General features: G+C 32.5%; 2 protein-coding genes across 6 annotated transcripts; both read left to right on the top strand.

Moving 5' to 3' along the window:
* Nucleotides 1–1,424: 1,424 nt before the first annotated feature.
* On the top strand, nt 1,425–9,739 carry LOC148625434 (neuronal acetylcholine receptor subunit alpha-9-I-like). 4 transcript variants are annotated; one of them, XM_088568971.1, is made up of 8 exons: nt 1,425–1,529; nt 2,494–2,566; nt 3,892–4,022; nt 4,424–4,468; nt 5,408–5,517; nt 5,824–6,363; nt 6,630–6,829; nt 7,233–7,376. In XM_088568971.1, the coding sequence occupies exons 1-8, from the start codon at nt 1,521–1,523 to the stop codon at nt 7,241–7,243; spliced, it is 1,119 nt and encodes a 372-aa protein (XP_088425097.1). In that variant the 5' UTR covers nt 1,425–1,520; the 3' UTR covers nt 7,244–7,376. The 4 variants fall into 4 exon arrangements, with proteins under 4 accessions (XP_088425097.1, XP_088425096.1, XP_088425094.1 ...); XM_088568968.1 differs by having other exon boundaries at nt 1,429–1,529; nt 5,824–6,359; nt 7,233–9,739; XM_088568969.1 differs by having other exon boundaries at nt 1,500–1,533; nt 5,824–6,359; nt 7,233–9,739.
* Nucleotides 9,740–9,848: 109 nt separating this feature from the next.
* Nucleotides 9,849–16,435, top strand: LOC148625433 (acetylcholine receptor subunit beta-like 2). 2 transcript variants are annotated; one of them, XM_088568974.1, is made up of 7 exons: nt 9,849–10,014; nt 11,179–11,324; nt 11,867–11,911; nt 13,311–13,420; nt 13,802–14,340; nt 15,300–15,463; nt 15,743–16,435. In XM_088568974.1, exons 1-7 carry the CDS (start codon nt 9,969–9,971, stop codon nt 15,884–15,886), a joined length of 1,194 nt encoding a protein of 397 aa, XP_088425100.1. In that variant the 5' UTR covers nt 9,849–9,968; the 3' UTR covers nt 15,887–16,435. The 2 variants fall into 2 exon arrangements, with proteins under 2 accessions (XP_088425100.1, XP_088425101.1); XM_088568975.1 differs by lacking the exon at nt 9,849–10,014 and adding an exon at nt 10,816–10,877.
* The last annotated feature ends 998 nt before the right edge of the window (nt 16,436–17,433 follow it).

The raw sequence follows: 17,433 nt of genomic DNA, 5'->3' as shown, positions 1-17,433 counted from the left end.
TACACTAAAGCGGGTAATTTAAATAAGTGCTACATAAAATGTGGTTCTTTTGTGTTTAGAGCACTGCCAATCACCTATAGTGAAATCTACTAATGTAATAGTTGTCGATAAACTGGTCAATATCATGACATTTAGACTGTCCTGCGGCCAAAAAAAAAAAAGAAAGAAAGCCATGCAAAATGTGTTTCTGCATATTTACATTGACAACTGCTAGAAAATGTTTTAATAAGGGGATGTAACTCTAAATTCGTAACCGGGCATTACATTATGATATTGACTGGTAAAACTTTATATTACAAGTTGATTTATACCATGTGTAATGGTTTCATCCAATTGAAATTACTATTTTTTACTGATATGAAATAATATGAAATAATGGGATTCATGAACTATAGAAAGCAATGATAAATAAAAAAAAATCACAAAATATACAACATAATGGAACCAACGCAAAACATACAAAATTAAAAGAAAATGAGCGTCCGTGACGTCACTAAATACTAAAAGCATGTACCGACTCCAACAGAGGGGTTCTGCATTACTAAAATACCCACTCAGATTCATGTCGTATCTAGTATGATGCGGATGATGAACCTAGTAACAAATATAAATATTTTGATAGAAATACTACAACGGTTCATTATGAAGGCCACAGAATATTAGAGGCAACGACATAAATCTTATTCCATGTTCTTTAAACTTTTCCATTTTCCATATTCTGGACGAAGTTTAGCACAATATAACAATTTAGCTCTCGCAAAACCTTATGATTTGTAAATGAAAACTCCATATGACGTAATAAATTTTACCTCGGATAAATAAATAAGTAACCATACGACAGAAAATAATCAATGTATTTCTTTTTTAAGAGTTTCCTCCTCCATCAATTTTTTAAAGCAGGCCTAGGTGGTATGAGGCAGATATAATTTCCATGGGGGTAGATGTTAAGGAGAAAATCACCGACACGAGAATGACACTGCAAATACTAAGTAGTCTGCGTTATATATCTTTAATCGGATTGATCGGGATAGTAATCTTGTATGCAGCCATGTGCTGATCTTCATTTAAAAAATGAAAATTAAAAAAATATGTTTTTACAAATAAAGCTACCATGATTTTTCATCAATAATCTCGGAGATCTATGTATGACTTCTATCAAACCTTGACCTGAAAAAATAAAATCAAAATTTGTGGAAATTTAATCTGTTTCAACTTTCCGGTTTTTACTGTACATTGCTATTTGATAATTCTTTTTGATTATTCAACAGAGTTGATCAGTTCTGTAATTTTGAATCCTTCATTATCTTTTGTATGGAGATTTGTAACGAGCACGCCCATCACATTTTTATGATTTGTTTAATTAAGCAGTCAATCAATTTTTATGAAACTTGACACTAATCAACTGGAATAGAGACAAAATTTCCTACAAATTACGCTTAACGACTTAAAATGATTGACAATGAGTTATTACGTTGAAATTAATTAATCTATAATACATGGTTTTAAACTACTAGACTCACATGTTAGAGGTAGGTGAGTTATTTTTTATGGAATTTATTGTTCTAGTGCATGGAAGCTTTTTATTACTTTTTTCTCAACAAAATATATTTGTAATCTTATTGGTGGGTTATTTGTCGTTGATTTTCGCCGATTTGTTTTCTTTCTTTTGAGGAAGGAGTCGTTTATTTTGTTTTCCTATTTGTTTCGACCTCATAGATCTTACGTCAAATACTCCGTTCCTTAAATCTTTCCCTAATAAATCCTTGAATGCTGACAGCACGTTATAATAAGGCGTTATAACGCATAAACTACTTTCTCCGTTTCTGCTCTTTTGTAGCGTCAACAGTCTATGATCGTATTAAAATGTAAATACTACCATTATTTGAAATAATGAATTATTCGAATTCTAATTTTGTATTCTTAACATAATAATATAAATTTAAAATCAATCTGGATACTGTTTTGTCGTAAACACTTTATTTTTTAAGTAGCCCTCCACATAAGAATCATGCAAAATGTGATTCATGGTTGGAAAGCCTACATATTTTTATTTTTGATATTTTGTTTGAAATGTTATGGTAGACTTAAAGTTACATGTGGTTTTTCATATAACCCATGTTCATAGGTAATACAAATTATATAGAATGCACTGTAGATTTTAAAATTAAGGGAGATAACTCCGTAAATGACACTCAAATACAATAGAATCTATTGTATTTTCAATGTTGATTACCTCCTATGAGCAGGCAGACATGAATGAATAATATACATTTCACAATATAGACCCATAAATCAATTTAATTACAAAAATAAAAATATGTAGCCTTTTTGGGGGGGTGTATCACATTTTTCAGATTTTGCATGATTCTTACAAAGACTGCTACTTAAATTAAAGACCTGTGAACTCAAATATGAAACAGTTATACTTTGATTATTTTATATTGTACTTGTACGATATACATGATATAATTAGGGCAATTTAATTTATTTTAGATTATGATGCAGGTGTTTGGCAATTGTAGCATGCTGCTGTTCAGCTTCTGTATTATAATAATTTCCTATACAGGTAAGATTTGTTGTACTCTGTTATATATTTTACTTAAAGTGATTATTTAAATACCAATCCACATAAAATTCAGACAATGTACATAGTTCAGAAAAATCCACCGATTAACCGAAGTTTTTTTTTCTTACAATCAATAGATTCCATATTTTAGATTCTTACAGTTCTGTCTACATATATAACTGCCTTTTTGAGGTAAAAACATACTTTAACATTCCACAAAAATCTCAAAATTAAGAATGATGAGTGTCAATTCCGTGTACAGTCTATATCAATTTAATCCCAAAAGTGCAACAACCGAATGAAAAAAACTAAGATTGGTTAAGTAATCATTAACTGTATCTGAAAAAAAACATAAAGTCAACTTTGTTGGTTATTGACATGCATGAATCACCTCCTGTCTGATATTTATAAAGACTGTTACATAAATGTATACTCAGATTCAGTAAATTGAGAAATCGAGATAATCGTCAGCTTATATGTATAACCTATCCGTCTATTAGTATAAAACGGTATTTTAGTTTTTTAATGTTTTTTTTAATGGCAGGCCATTATGTGACGTATAGATATGTAAATGATATTACAAACCTAATCAATTATCGGTAGTGCTTCTCTGTTTTATCCTGGAACAAATTACGGTGCAGCTTCTGATATCGAAGAAAAACATTGAAAAAGGATTTTATTGTGAATAATATAATATTACAGTTTCGCCATCATAGTGATATAAATGTAACAATGGCTAGACAGACTTATGCTTCCAAAGCACAAATTTGAAGTTTGACTTAAAAACATTAAACGTGTATGACCGTTTGTGTTTGTTGGTTTGCTTGTTGTTTTGTTCGTTTTCCAAATGTGCTCGTCATATACATGTAGTAGATTGATTAAACATAAAATATCAAATATCACAACATAAACTATTTAGGTTTTCCATTTTACGTCAATTCACAACTTCCTTCCATATATGATTTCTTTTGAAATCCATGCCAAAATTGTCCAAGCGCTGAAAACATATTCTCTTCCCAACAAAATGTATAACTTTTATGAAGAAGTGAATTAAGATTAAAGATGTATTTCATGTTTGTATGTGTATATACTTTATATGCAAAGAACCGTTTATATATAAAAAAAAACATTTCTTTGAGCTACATATACAGCACATGCTATTGTTGCATTACACATCTGTGCTGTTCTTTTGTCTTTTTCACTTTTATCATGAATTTTTCAAGCTCAATCTTTGACAAAACTATCTATTCAAGACATAATATCAAATACGACACTATAGTTGAAAGAAATCCGATAAATCGGTAATTGTTTTCTATTTTTATCAGAATCATCGAGCATCGCTGACTTATCAACAATATTGTTGTCCCAATATAATCCAAAAGTCCGTCCAGTCTGTCCTGGCATCGAACCGGTTCATGTTACTATAGATATGGCTGTGAGGCAGCTGATATCGGTGGTAAGCTGTTCATGTGATTAAGACTAGAAAAACAAGCTTTATGTAAAAACAATCGACAAAGTAGAACTATATAAATAAAACATTTTTACGATATAAAGCCCACAGCAAAAATGACGATGTTGTTTCAGACAAGTTAAAATTAAAAAAAAATACAAAATATAAAAAGAAAAGCGAGTTGATATCTTATGCTAACCTTGACAAGAATACAGTTTACGCAAGAGACCAATAAGTTTTAAACAACTCAATGAATATTTAAAACGAATGGGGACGTCATCTTTTTGACATTAAATACGCATGCCTAGAAAAAATGTTATAATTGTCTTTTCAATCTAATTTTATATCTTATATACGCTTATGTACTCTTATAACACAAACTCTGCGCAGTACATTTTTATTTGCAGGATGAGCCAAATCAAATTGTCAAATTCAACATATGGATGCGTTTAGTGAGTTTGACGACTACTACGATTTAAAAAACATTTAAATTTAAAACTATCTAAAGCAAGAAGGGAAATACTGCTTCATTTCCCGGTTCAAAATTTCCTTTGTTTTTCAATCACGTTTCATACTGAACTATTTTTAGGAAAAATGACTTCTTTTAAGTACTTTACAGAACCACCGGACACAAGAGGCTAAGGAAATCCAGATTAAGATTAGAACCGATAATTCATGCGTCAAATTTTAACCGATTTCTTTAATTTTTTGTGAATATGTGGATGAAACTGTTTGAAATATAGATAATTACACCCCCTGATGATTTAAATTCGAAATTTTCGCTCCTAACTCCAAGTTGTTAAAATAATAGTTAAACCATGCTATATCTATAAAGATGTTGTTGGAAAAAGAGGACTTATGAAAAAAAATACGTTTTGAAAATAGCAGGTTAATTTCCATTGAGAATATATCTGGTTCAAAGAGTAGATCAATATACTTTAAGTAATGTGATTAGTTATAGGCATTTCACGTCCTATATCATTGACAACCAAACGACATTGACGCCTACCGGATTTTACTAACTTCCAATGTAACGGCTGTCGCTGGTGGAACATGACGTGCATACCTTTCCGGAGTACATGATTTGACTCCGACTTCGGATCTGCAGTTTTTATACGTGATTGTATTTTATTCCTTTTGTGTACATTATCTATATCTCTTTTCCTGTTTTCATGTTTTAGCCATGTAGTTGGATTGCGAAGTATCCTGTTTTGGTACTTCGGTATTTTTGCTAACATTAGTAATATTGACCCAGCTAAGGGGAAAAGGGAAACCCAAATGCATGTTTTAATATAAAGGATAAAAATAAGGAAGTAAACAATAACAAAATTCTGTTCTTTCCAATTTTGTCAAAAGTTTTCAATGTCGACATTGCCTTTGTTTTGTTGTAGACATGGAATGATTGTTATCTTGTCTGGAATCCTACATCCTTCAATGGAACAGAAGATTTAACTTTGCCTATAAACTCGTTGTGGAAGCCTGATATAACGCTGTACGATAGGTTAGATCTTTACAAGAGAATTAACCATTAACCATATTTGACAATAAATTGTAGAACTTTACCCATATATTTATGTAACTTAATGAGCATGGTTGAAAGTATTTCAATCACTGTGAGAATCAAGTATTATATTATACGTCATTAAAACTTGTCCTTTGTATTGCTACTCAAATGTACTGGTTTCTTGTCCGAAATCGGTAGAAAATGATTTTATGGAGTGTTTTTATTATCATTATTTACTTTTTTTGTTTGTATATTCATCATATTTATCAATTTAACCGAATGTCTATACTAATTATGTTTCAGCACGTCATCCGAGTTCTTTGTGTCTGACTCGTATAGAGCTGTTCTATCTTCAAATGGCGACGTCGTTTACAATTTCCCAACACAAATAGAAGTTCTCTGCCCTCTAAACGTTTCAAAATTTCCCTACGATAAACAGATTTGTACCTTAATGTTTAGTTCATGGACACATAATGGTAACCAGGTCAATGTCAGTTCAAAGCGTTCTGAAGCAGACCTTTCATCAATGAAAGAAAACGTTGAATGGATTATAGAAAAGGCTCCCACCGAACGTCATGAAGTGTATTACGGATGCTGTTATGAACCCTTTCCCGATGCCACCTTTTACATTCACTTGAAAAGGAAACCAAGCTACTATATAACTAATATAATAATACCGGCAATACTGGTTACCATGGTTGCATCATTTGGATATCTACTTCCGGTAGAGTCCGGAGAAAAGGTCGGTTTAGAACTGACAGTGATGCTGGCAATGGCTGTTTTCCAGCTGTTAGTGGCTGACAAATTACCCCCTTCGGCTGATGCAACACCATGGATATGTAGGTTATTGTTTAATTGTCAAAGCAATTATGAATCTGAACTTAATCTGAATCAAGATCGTCAGTTTTTTTTTTAAACTATTGCATTGTTCGTATTTTTCACAGTTGTTGTAATGGAAATCCAAAGGCTAAAAAAATATAGTAATTTGCAAATTATTGCCATTTAATTAATTATTAAGTATTATTATCAAGGTAAATTTAAATTAAAGTCATACCAAAAATGGATTTTAAAATGTTATTGACATTTTCTTTTAACAAACATTTTTACAGCTGTATTCTTCAATTTCACCATGGGCCTGAGTGGCGGGTCGTCTTTGTGGCAAGTGATTGTTTTGAATGTATACTACAAAGGCAACCGACGCATGCCAAAATGTGTAAAGCTGTTTTTACTCCGACCTCTTTCCTTTTTATTATGTGTTCAATCTACAGATGTTTCGTCAACTGCAAACAAAGTATCAGTAAAACAACAGGTATGTCTACTCGATGTTTGTCAATGGCATGGAAACACAATACTCTTCCATATTTTTACCATTTATAAAACTGTTTATATTACTGTAAAGCTGTTGATATTAGTGATATTTTACACCCCTTAGCAATGTAGTCTAGCCTGAAATTCTCAATATGCTTAACAATAAACTTGAACGATTCATAATTGTAACATTCTCTGAAAAGCATATTCGAGCAAATGTGCATGTTCACAGATGACTCTAAAATATTGCAATCTTTGACATTAGAACTCAATTAATACAGGGTGATATCTCAATATTGTACATTGATATGATTGAAGTAAAGGACATTCTAACATGCTTCACATTTATGCAGATTTCGTAAATCAAAATGGCTTTTTTAATTTATGATATGTATCTATCATAGGAAAACACTGACGGAAAACAAAGCAAAATCTACTTGTCAAGTGGTAATGGACAGACAAACAGCGAGTTAGAGGAGGAAACAGTTAGAGTTGATGCAGTAGATAATTCTGAACAATGGATGCAATTATCAATGGTTTTAGACAGATTAGGGCTTCTCATTTTTGTCACTGCCCTTGGTTGTGGATGTTATCAAATATTCACTGGGATTTTGACAGAAGACTGAATATATTTAACTGCAAAAAGCTTTAAATATCAACTAATAACTGTTCCTGTTTGTTTGATGTCTTTAATAACACAATAACCTTTGAATCATCAAATATTCTACCCTTTTTTCCCTGAATGTTTGTAATAACAAGCATTTTTGACAAAATTCAACCTGTGTAGCTTTACATTATTTTCGTTTAATTCGATCATTTAGATATTTTTTGGTCTGACGTTATAACGATTTCTTCGTTGTAAAACAGGTCCCTGTGCATGTATAGATTGGCATCGGCCATGGTATATACAAAACAAATTAAGAAAATAAACCTTGGGTAAGGTAAATTATCCAAACAGAAAATATTTGCTCGCTAAAATGTTCCAATGACTCCTAATATTCGAGCTTCTGATACTGAAATAATAAAAAACATAAGTCCTGCATATCTTCTCTCAACATAAAAACAAAATATGAGGACTAACGTTACTTGTATTGGATTCCCTAATTTCATAATAATCCACACAAAGAAAGGTATATAGCTGAAAATTCATCCTGCTTCACGAAGGAGATGTCAATGGTTGGCATTTATGGATGGACAGCAAGCTAATTGTATTACCACTTACTCTAGCAGTGGCATTAATCATATGTGGATACTTAAAAATTCATTTTAAAACATTTATTTAAAACCAAAAGTCCCGCAGCTTTTCATAAATTAGTTCTCTCTAAACTTTTGACTTCTCAACTCTATACATCACGTTGCCACATGCTAAATTGAAAGCTCGTTTGAAAGGGTTTATTCGTGGATATTGCTGTTTCCAAAAATTTATATTGTTTTTGATTACATATCCACATATTTTTCTAAAATATCGGAGAAGTGCAGAGTGTGCTACAAAGAAAAGCAGGTTTGCGATATGTCTGATTTTCTCATTGATAACATATTTGTCACATTTGGAGGAGCTATTTTTCAACAAGTTGGCATTCCAATTGGCACTAACTGTGCTTCTCGCCTAGCCGATTTGTATTTGTATTCATACGAAACTGAATTTCATAAATATCTGGTAAAGAATAAAAGAATAAAAGATGCTAAATCCTTTAACTTCACAAACAGATATATTGATAATGGATTGTCCGTCATCAACCCTTCGTTTGGTAAATGGTTCCCCTCAATGTATCCACCAGAACTCGAGATAAATGAGACTACAGAAACTGTTGTTTTTTGTTTACCTATTTTAATCTCGAATTTGACAACTGTGATCATCTCAGCACTTAGAATTATGATAAAAGTGACGACCTTAATTTTAATATCATAAATTTTCCTTACCTGTGCAGCATAATATATCTTTATCTCCTGCATATGGTGTTTATGTTTCAAAATTGATTCGCTACGCTGGAGCATGTGCTATTTACTCTGATTTTCCTAAACGCCATAAATATCAGCAAAACAGACTCCTAAACCAGGTGAATGATGAAATGCGTCTCGAAATGATCTCTTACCAAAATCTTTTTAGATTTCAGTCCTTGGATGAAAAGTACTCAGTTTATTGATTGCTTTTTTTTTTCTTTTTTTTTTTTGTTAATTGTTCTTTGTGGTGATATTAACGCCGACTTGCCGATTATGACACAATAGTATGCAAATGATATTTAATCACCGCTGGTATATTCACGACGCAATGGAAGAGGGAGGTTTAGCGCACTGTAGAACCTTGATTTACACCACCACTTCGTTTGAAATGCCTGTACCAAGTCAGGCCCATTGCGGAACTAGCTGCTCCGTAGTGTTATATCTATTTTGCCAGATTTATTTTGGACTTGCCTTGATTGTGGATCGGATTAGTGTTCCGTAAATTTGAGGAATATCTTTCAGTCGGATATAAACTGTTTAAAATGGCGCCTTCAATTACATCCCAAGAATGTCCTCCAACAACCTTGCAAGGTTATAAAACCTTAACCTTTAGATTTGAGAAAGTTTATTACATTATTTGAACATTAAAAAACTACACGGTGATTGTTCTTAAACTTCGTAGTTTCATATACGAATGGTGCATTAACTATCGTTTCGTAGGGAAATGATTATTTTTATCAAAATGTTTGCAAATACCTGAAAACTACCCCTTTTTGTGGGTGAGGGGAGTTAAAGCCCAGTTACTGTTCACAACATTAAAAAAGATTAGAACTTACATTTTCAATTTATGTATCAATACTGTTACTTCATGTATCTAAATGTGGATAGATTAGGACCTTTTGAGTTTTTCATCTAACGTCAATTAAAATGCAAAATAATCTAATATCTCACTAAGTTTAAGTTACACAGAACATACTGTTTTTATAATAATCCTCTAATCTGATATTTGTGAATTACAATTAAATCCTTTTACTGCATTTCAAATTATCATGTCTAACAATTCAACATAAATACCGGATTTTATTAAGATGATTTAACCTGATTAGATAAAATCGCGAAACTTTTACCAGGTTTCTTTAAAGTTCAAGTCCGCATTGATGCGTAGAAAAAATATATAGTGTCGAATTAATTAATGGACAATGAAAATAAAATATTTCATTGTTTTCTTTGGATTTGCCTTTTTGGGTAAGTTTGTTTGTATTATACATGTTTCATTTCCTTGTAATAAAATAAATCAACAATAATCTCCTTGCGTTATCATTGATACCTGACACGAAATAAAAACGAGAAATGTCATGAACAGAAAACAAGACCAAAAAAATTCTTTCAATTTGCTATATAATCATTTTTTTCAGGCTTGGTGGAGTCAAAAGATACTAAATTTATTAAGAGTAATCAAGGGAATCACGTTTATATCGGTAATCAAAAGAATGTAATCCAGGGACAAAGACCAGACTTGGAAAACAGACATACACAACAAAGAACATAAAGTAACTAAAATCATACATACAAAGTAACAAAAGCAAATGAACAACTCGGACTCCACTAAAAACGGGGAGCATGGACCAGGTGCACCGGTAGGGTAAGCGTCCTCTGCTTTTCTAGAAACACCCGCCGAGTTGCTCATAAAAAGTCAAGTCCGGTGTAGACAAACGAGGAAAGGAAAACTATGACCCGTTGAATAAATTAGTTTTCATGGTGTGGATGGATACACCATAACGATCCACGAGTTCATGATGACGACCATATAACTTCTGTAGTGATGACTTCAATCTTGTAGCAATATAACCCTGTTCCAGAAGTCTATTTGTTAAAGTTCAAGCACGAAAATTCAGTTGATTTATTTTCAGTAATGTTGTTATCTGGTGTTATATGGTTTCAACTGACTGATTATTGAAAATGTTGTTTTTATTGTATATAGTGGCTTAATTGTTTGGTTTAAAAAGTCGTGTCGTAATTAATTTACCCGTTGTTTTACAGGTATATTTCAAAATCAACCAACAATTAGTAATAAGAAATGAATAGTAACCACTGATTACTATGAGAAGGTATTCATATTATCGCATGTTTCATAAACTTAGAATTCCTTGCTCACTGTTCCAAATGATTTCTTGAGAGATATTAATATTAAGATATAAGAATCATATGAGAATTATATGATAACCATATGACTATCATATGTAAAGTATCATATGATAACTATATAACTATTATATGAATAGAGCACCATATGATCATCGTATGTGGTCTAATAAGCATCTCATATCGTCTGAATATAATAGTTGATTGAAATAATTTGCAAACCAATAATGACAAAGCACAATTAAATAAGTCATTGTTTCTTTCAAGGCATTTCTCATGGTAGAAGGTCAGTCTTATCAAATCTTACCAGAGCTATATTTGATGGATACGTGCCATCAGTTAGACCGTACTGTAATGGAACAGCATTTATATCAGTAAATGTTATGTTAGCGGCACGGCAAATACTTGAAGTGGTAGGTACTATGATACCATCTTGTTAATAATTTGTTTTACTTCACTGTTACGGTGAAGTTGTTTTTTTTAAGAAAAAAAATGGAAATGGACATTAATCACAATAGAGATTAAGTTTCTTATTTAACGATATTTTGCAAGCAACAAGCCGATGCTTAATTTCAAAAACTGAACGGTTTAAAACATTTCCATCTCCTGACAAAAAGATATTTTTTCAGGTTCTCAAGTATAGCTTTTGATATTTAAAAGGAACGTCTGGTTTATTTTCTCTAAATAAGAGAACAAGAGTTGTTAAACTTTCGACTCAAATCATTTCATAGTTATCCTATATATTATTGTACTTACTGGCCTGAGAAATGGCCATTTAACTCCTATGAGGAAAAATATTTGTGAAAAGTCGGTAGACCCGCCTGACCAGTGTTCAATAACGTTTCGTACAATTATGCCGAAAGTTATATAAATATGCTTTCAGTTTCTCCGCTAACCTTCCGTTGAGCTGAAGAATTGAAATAAAATAAAACTAAACACTATTGCTTAATTTTAGAATGAAGTTATGCAGAATCTGTGGGTTCTTACACGTGTGTCATTGGTAAGTTATCATTGTTTTATTTTGTTTCCAATTAGTAATTGCCATGCTTATGCGTTGATCAATTTTCTTGGTATGGCAAACATTTAAGGTATGATAGCAGAAATACACCGGGACACTTAAAATGGAATACTGAAAAAAAGACAGCTAAAGTGGTTCACAAATCTAATTTAATCTTCAGATATACGGAAACATACTTCAAATCAAAGTACAAAAAAAGAAAATAACTTTATTTAAACATTTAAAGTTTTAAATGATTATAAAAATAAATATCTGAAATAGATTTGAGAACGGACCTATAAAGATCTTCATTTCAAGTGAACAGACAACCATATATAACCTTGCGATCTTTCAAAGAAAGATTACCCGTGTTTGTTTCTTATGCTAGTGTTAAATGTGTTGGTAATACAGGTATTTAAAATACCAATATCGCTAGACTAATTAAAATAAGGCTTCTGGAACTGAGTTATGTTGCTACAAGATTAAAGTCATCACTACATAAGTTTTATAGTCGTCATCGTGAACTCGTGGATCGTTATGGTATATCCATTTGTACACTGATAACAATGTTTGTTTGTTTGTTTGTTTGGGTTTAACGTCCGAGCAGCAATATTTCAGCTATATTCAGACAATGAACATGAAATTGATGATAAAATGAACATGAAATGATGATGGAATGAAAAAGGGATGGGACACAAGGACAATGGGGTCGACAAATTTTGATTGCCACTGGAAATAGGGAGATGTGGGTAGGGTCGGGCAATTTAGCCTCCTGTGGCGGAGCCATATGGTTCCTACTCCGGGAGAATACCACAGTAGGGTTCTTTAACTTTCGAGGAACGTGGCATCTTTCCCAACACGGTGCACCACTATGGTTTGCGGTCAGGTTTTCCGTATTATAGCCTGACAGCCCCAGCATGTAACACGCCAGGGGTACCCCATTCCACCACCTGGGGCACACATCCCAGTTGCTCTGTGGGCAGAGCGCCCTAACCCCCGGCTAGGGTTCTGAGCACTATTTAGTCGCCTTTTACGACAAGCTTAGCGCTGCTGCAGGCCTATTCTTTTAACACCCGGACCTGCACGGGTTATGAGAACAATGAAAACAATGAGAAGTATCATTGTAAGTAATAAAATATTTTGTCTGAGCATGTGGAATAAGCAACATTTCGAGAAAGAAATAAAGAATTGAACACATGACCAAAAATTCTTTTGGTGTAAAAACATTATTTCGTAACTGACTAAACTGAGATTTTTATTTATTTATTTTGTGTGTGTGTGTTACGGCACTAAATTCGTGTTGTGGTACAAATCAATCGAAGTCATATATAAATGTATAAGAATATGATTCTTGTGACCTTTTATGAAAAACTATTTGCCAAATATAACTTTTATCCTACAGGAATGGAAAGATTGTATGTTAAAATGGGATCCTCATGATTACGATGGTATAAAGTTTATTACATTACCTTATGAGAGACTTTTTGTTCCAGATGTCTCTTTCATTGACAGGTATTAGTGTTGAAAAAAAATGAAAAAAAAACCAAATACTTATTGTATTGTTTATATTGAATAGCAAGACAAAGAACTGTCATTAAAAGTAAGATATTTTGTGTAAATATAGAAGTTTTATTACAAAATGATGTACTTGGCTTTAATTGGGTTTGATTCAGAAAGGAAGGACACGATACATTTTTTCTTGCATTAAGTTCTACGGGGAAAGGGGGAGGCTATCCATTGTTTAAAATCAACAGGGTTCTTACATTAACTTAAATATACTTATATAGCTTCAACAATTTAAGCTATCAGTTTTTATATTTTGATATTTTGCTTTTTCGTAAGTAAATCTAAAAGCCATTGTTAATTGTAGTTTTTGTTTTGTTTTTTTTGCAGGATAGCCGATGAAGAATCGTACGGAATAAAAGATTTCAGACCGACTTTGTATTCCGACGGAACCATAAAACATACGTATGCAACGACATTAGTTGTACCGTGTTCACTTAACCATGTTAAAACACCCTATGATGAACAAGTTTGTGATCTGAAATACAGGTCATGGATTTTTGAAAAAAATGAAGTTGACGTGAAAATAGCAGCTTTTTCAGTAGACACAAGCAGACTACGGAAACATATTTTGTGGGATGTAACAAAAATAAATGGAAGCAGGACAGAATCCTATGATCCAAGTATTAACGGATATAGTGCAGATATTAACTACAAAATCACTCTCAAGCGTAAACCGAACCATTTTGAAAGAACAATATTGGAACCGACAATAATCATTGCAATTGTTGGAACTTTCAGTAATTTGTTACCCGTTCAGTCTGGAGAGAAAATATCATTAGTAGCCAGTACTATGTATGCTTTGACACTTTATCAGACTTTGTTGTCTGAGGTGACACCACGATCTGCAGAACGGATGCCACTCTTAAGTACGTAATCTCAAATGGTTGTTGTGCGTCCGTTTCTTTTTTATGTTTCTTTTACAACCACATGACCCTTTCAATTGGACATTTGGGAACTTATAAATTGTCCGTCACAATGTAAATATATGTGTTTAAAATTTGAAATGTTTACTTTAGTTCAGATGATCTTGTAAAAAAAGTTATCTGCGATAGATTAGAATCTTTTATATTGCTGATCAAATTCATGATAAATACAAAAGTACCATTCATATTAGTATTACAAATTTATAATGTATAAAAACGCAACTATTAAGAGTAATATCAATGATTGTACTCATGGTCAGAATAAACAAAAAAAAATGCGCCCTAAATTAAAACGACTTTCGAAAAGATAAAGCCAGTAAATAACCTACAATTAAATGGACGTTCGTGTAAAGAGTTTTCATCATTGTTTATCAAAAATCATTATGCATTTCATGATAAACAATTCTTCGTTTTGGAGTTGTTTCTATTCCGCTTCAGTTTTGTATTTACATTGTACTTAGATCATGTATTCTTTTTATAAACATGGTGCATACTAACTTCCGGTGAAGGGAGCGTCTTTGGTTACCGGGATAGAAATCGAAGTCAATATGCCAAAACGCAATTTATACTTCACTTGAATGCTATATTCCGCTGTCCTTCAGATATTCTTTACGTTCATGCAATTTGTACTGTAATTGCATTGTTTATGTGTATCCACATGGCACCGGAATTACTACTGGAATTGACCAAGTGACAATCAAATTCAATTTATTAATGATATATGAAAAATTCTCAACAATGCTAGAACTGCCAAATTTGCGAACACATTTTAGGTCGTTCCCTCTGCGGGACTCGAACTCGTACCGCTGTGAGATCTATGACAACACTGCCAGCATAAAGTCAAGCGCCCTAGACCATTCGGCCAGATATATATCATTAATTAATTATATATTTTTTTACAGCCTACTATTTCATCGTGCTGTTGGTGAACAACGCATTTTCAGTACTTGTACAATGTGTTGTGGTGAACCTGTATTTTAAAGGACAACAAAATATGCCGTATTTGGTTAAGAAGTACCTGCTTAAACCTTTCTTAGCATGTAACACATTTGTATTCAATGGACAGGTACGTAGAAATGCACATAGCATGCATGTTTTTTTTCAATTTTTGCCATATTCCTAATTACTATTTAATATCACAAAAAGCGATACAGAAAAGAATAACTTTTTTACAAGACTCTTGTTGTTTCCTAGTTTTTAAGTATGTTTGCGAAATTAGAAATTAGAAATTGACAATTTGTGTTGCGATAAATTGTAATACAGAGTACAAGATTATGGCAAAGGTTTGCTGAGAGTGACGTTTATTCCTAAGTGAATGCTAAAATTGTGGGTTTTCATATTTCAGAAATTAGATGAGAAGATACACAGGATGACCAATGAGAAATTGTGGCATGCCTTGTCGGAATGTATAGATACGTTTACTTTTATACAATGTATTTTAGTCATTGCTATCGGTGGCTACGTAATAATTGCTCAAATACAAAATTGATGGTAATGAAATCTAAAATATGTTAAGTTCTATTCTCGTAAATTAAACATTATTGTATGTGTGAGAAGACCGGGGCATTAAAATTTGTTTATTAATCGGTTAATAGTGGGGTAGGTTTCCTTTGATTCGTCTAAATAGAAGCACGTACGTTTGTTTTTGATATACTGATGGAAAGAAAAATGCCCCGTTTGGATATCGTAGCCGATCTTACATTTCTGTCATATAAGTGGAAGGTAGATCTAAAGCACAATACTTACATTCCTAATAAAACAAACTGCTCTTGAATAACGTAATGTAAATACAGCATTTTGAACATCATTAACATTTCTATATTAAATGATGTAAGTATAATATTAAAACAACTTTTGTTCAACTTTATGATTTCTTCATTAGTTTAGGGTACTTGATTTATGAACGATATAATGAGAATGGATATGGTGAATATGTGAATATGTCCAAGAGCTAATACCGCCGGGATAAAATATTTCCGTTTAAAGCCACCCATGGGTCTTCAATAAATGACGATGAAACCTTTGCACCACGGGACATGATGCAAAATAACATTATACACAGGCACAAATATTGCTCCAATATAATCCAGCAACATAAAAATAAACTGAAAGTGAAAACGAAACAAAACATACAGACGCCTGAAATTCCGGCCTTGGGTCAGGCGGAAATATTATACGGCGGGGTTAAAGTACCTTGGCGTGATTACAACCCCCCTTTTAAATATGTCTACTGTGAAAAAAATATTTCACAAGTAACACATTTAAAAATCAATTAAAAAATCTGAGTCCCTTGTTAAAACTGAAAATAAAACAAAATGACGATACGTTTCACAATTAGACTTCTAGCAATAAACTAGCATACAATTTCCAGACCAGTTTAAACCTACAAAATGTTATGCCCTCGCCGTATGTAAAATCAATCCCAATTCTTCCCATACGGGGTTGAGAATCGTGGTACATCATAAGGTATACAAAAAGGACACAACCCGTGTCATGCTGAAAATTGTTTTCGGCGAGCTTTTATTTCGTTTGAATCTGGTATTTGCTCGGGAAGGTTTTAGAAACATTTAACCATTTTCCCCGTCCTCACACAACAAACTTATCCCTCCGGATACACACGTTACCATTTTTAATGTCTAATTTTAGTCGGATGTATGTTAACTGAAATTGCGATCGGTCTCCTATTTTCGATTTTTACATTTTACAGAAGTCACACGACAGTTTTTTTTCCCTTGACATTTGACCTATTTATTGGCATAACTTTCTAAAACATAAGTCTTATATTCGATTACACAGCCTATAGCCATATTCATACACTTAGATTGCATAATTTTTAATGTGTGCTTTAATACAAAGTTGGAAGATGACACCTGATTTTAAGCAACATTGACCCAAGTGTTGCATGCTTAATTGAGGAAAATTGAGTTGGACTAGAGATTTCTCCACTGACGGATTTGATGTTTAAACAAGAAAATTTAGAGCTAATAGAATGGTTGGGAAAGTGTTAATAAAATATTACTAATAACAGAATAGCAT

Source organism: Perna viridis, chromosome 2 (genome assembly GCF_037379345.1).
Source record: "Perna viridis isolate PV_CMFRI_1.1 ecotype Kerala chromosome 2, ASM3737934v1, whole genome shotgun sequence".
Taxonomy (NCBI): domain Eukaryota; kingdom Metazoa; phylum Mollusca; class Bivalvia; order Mytilida; family Mytilidae; genus Perna; species Perna viridis.
Note: the sequence above shows the minus strand (reverse complement) of the source record. Positions and strands in the feature narration are given on the sequence as shown.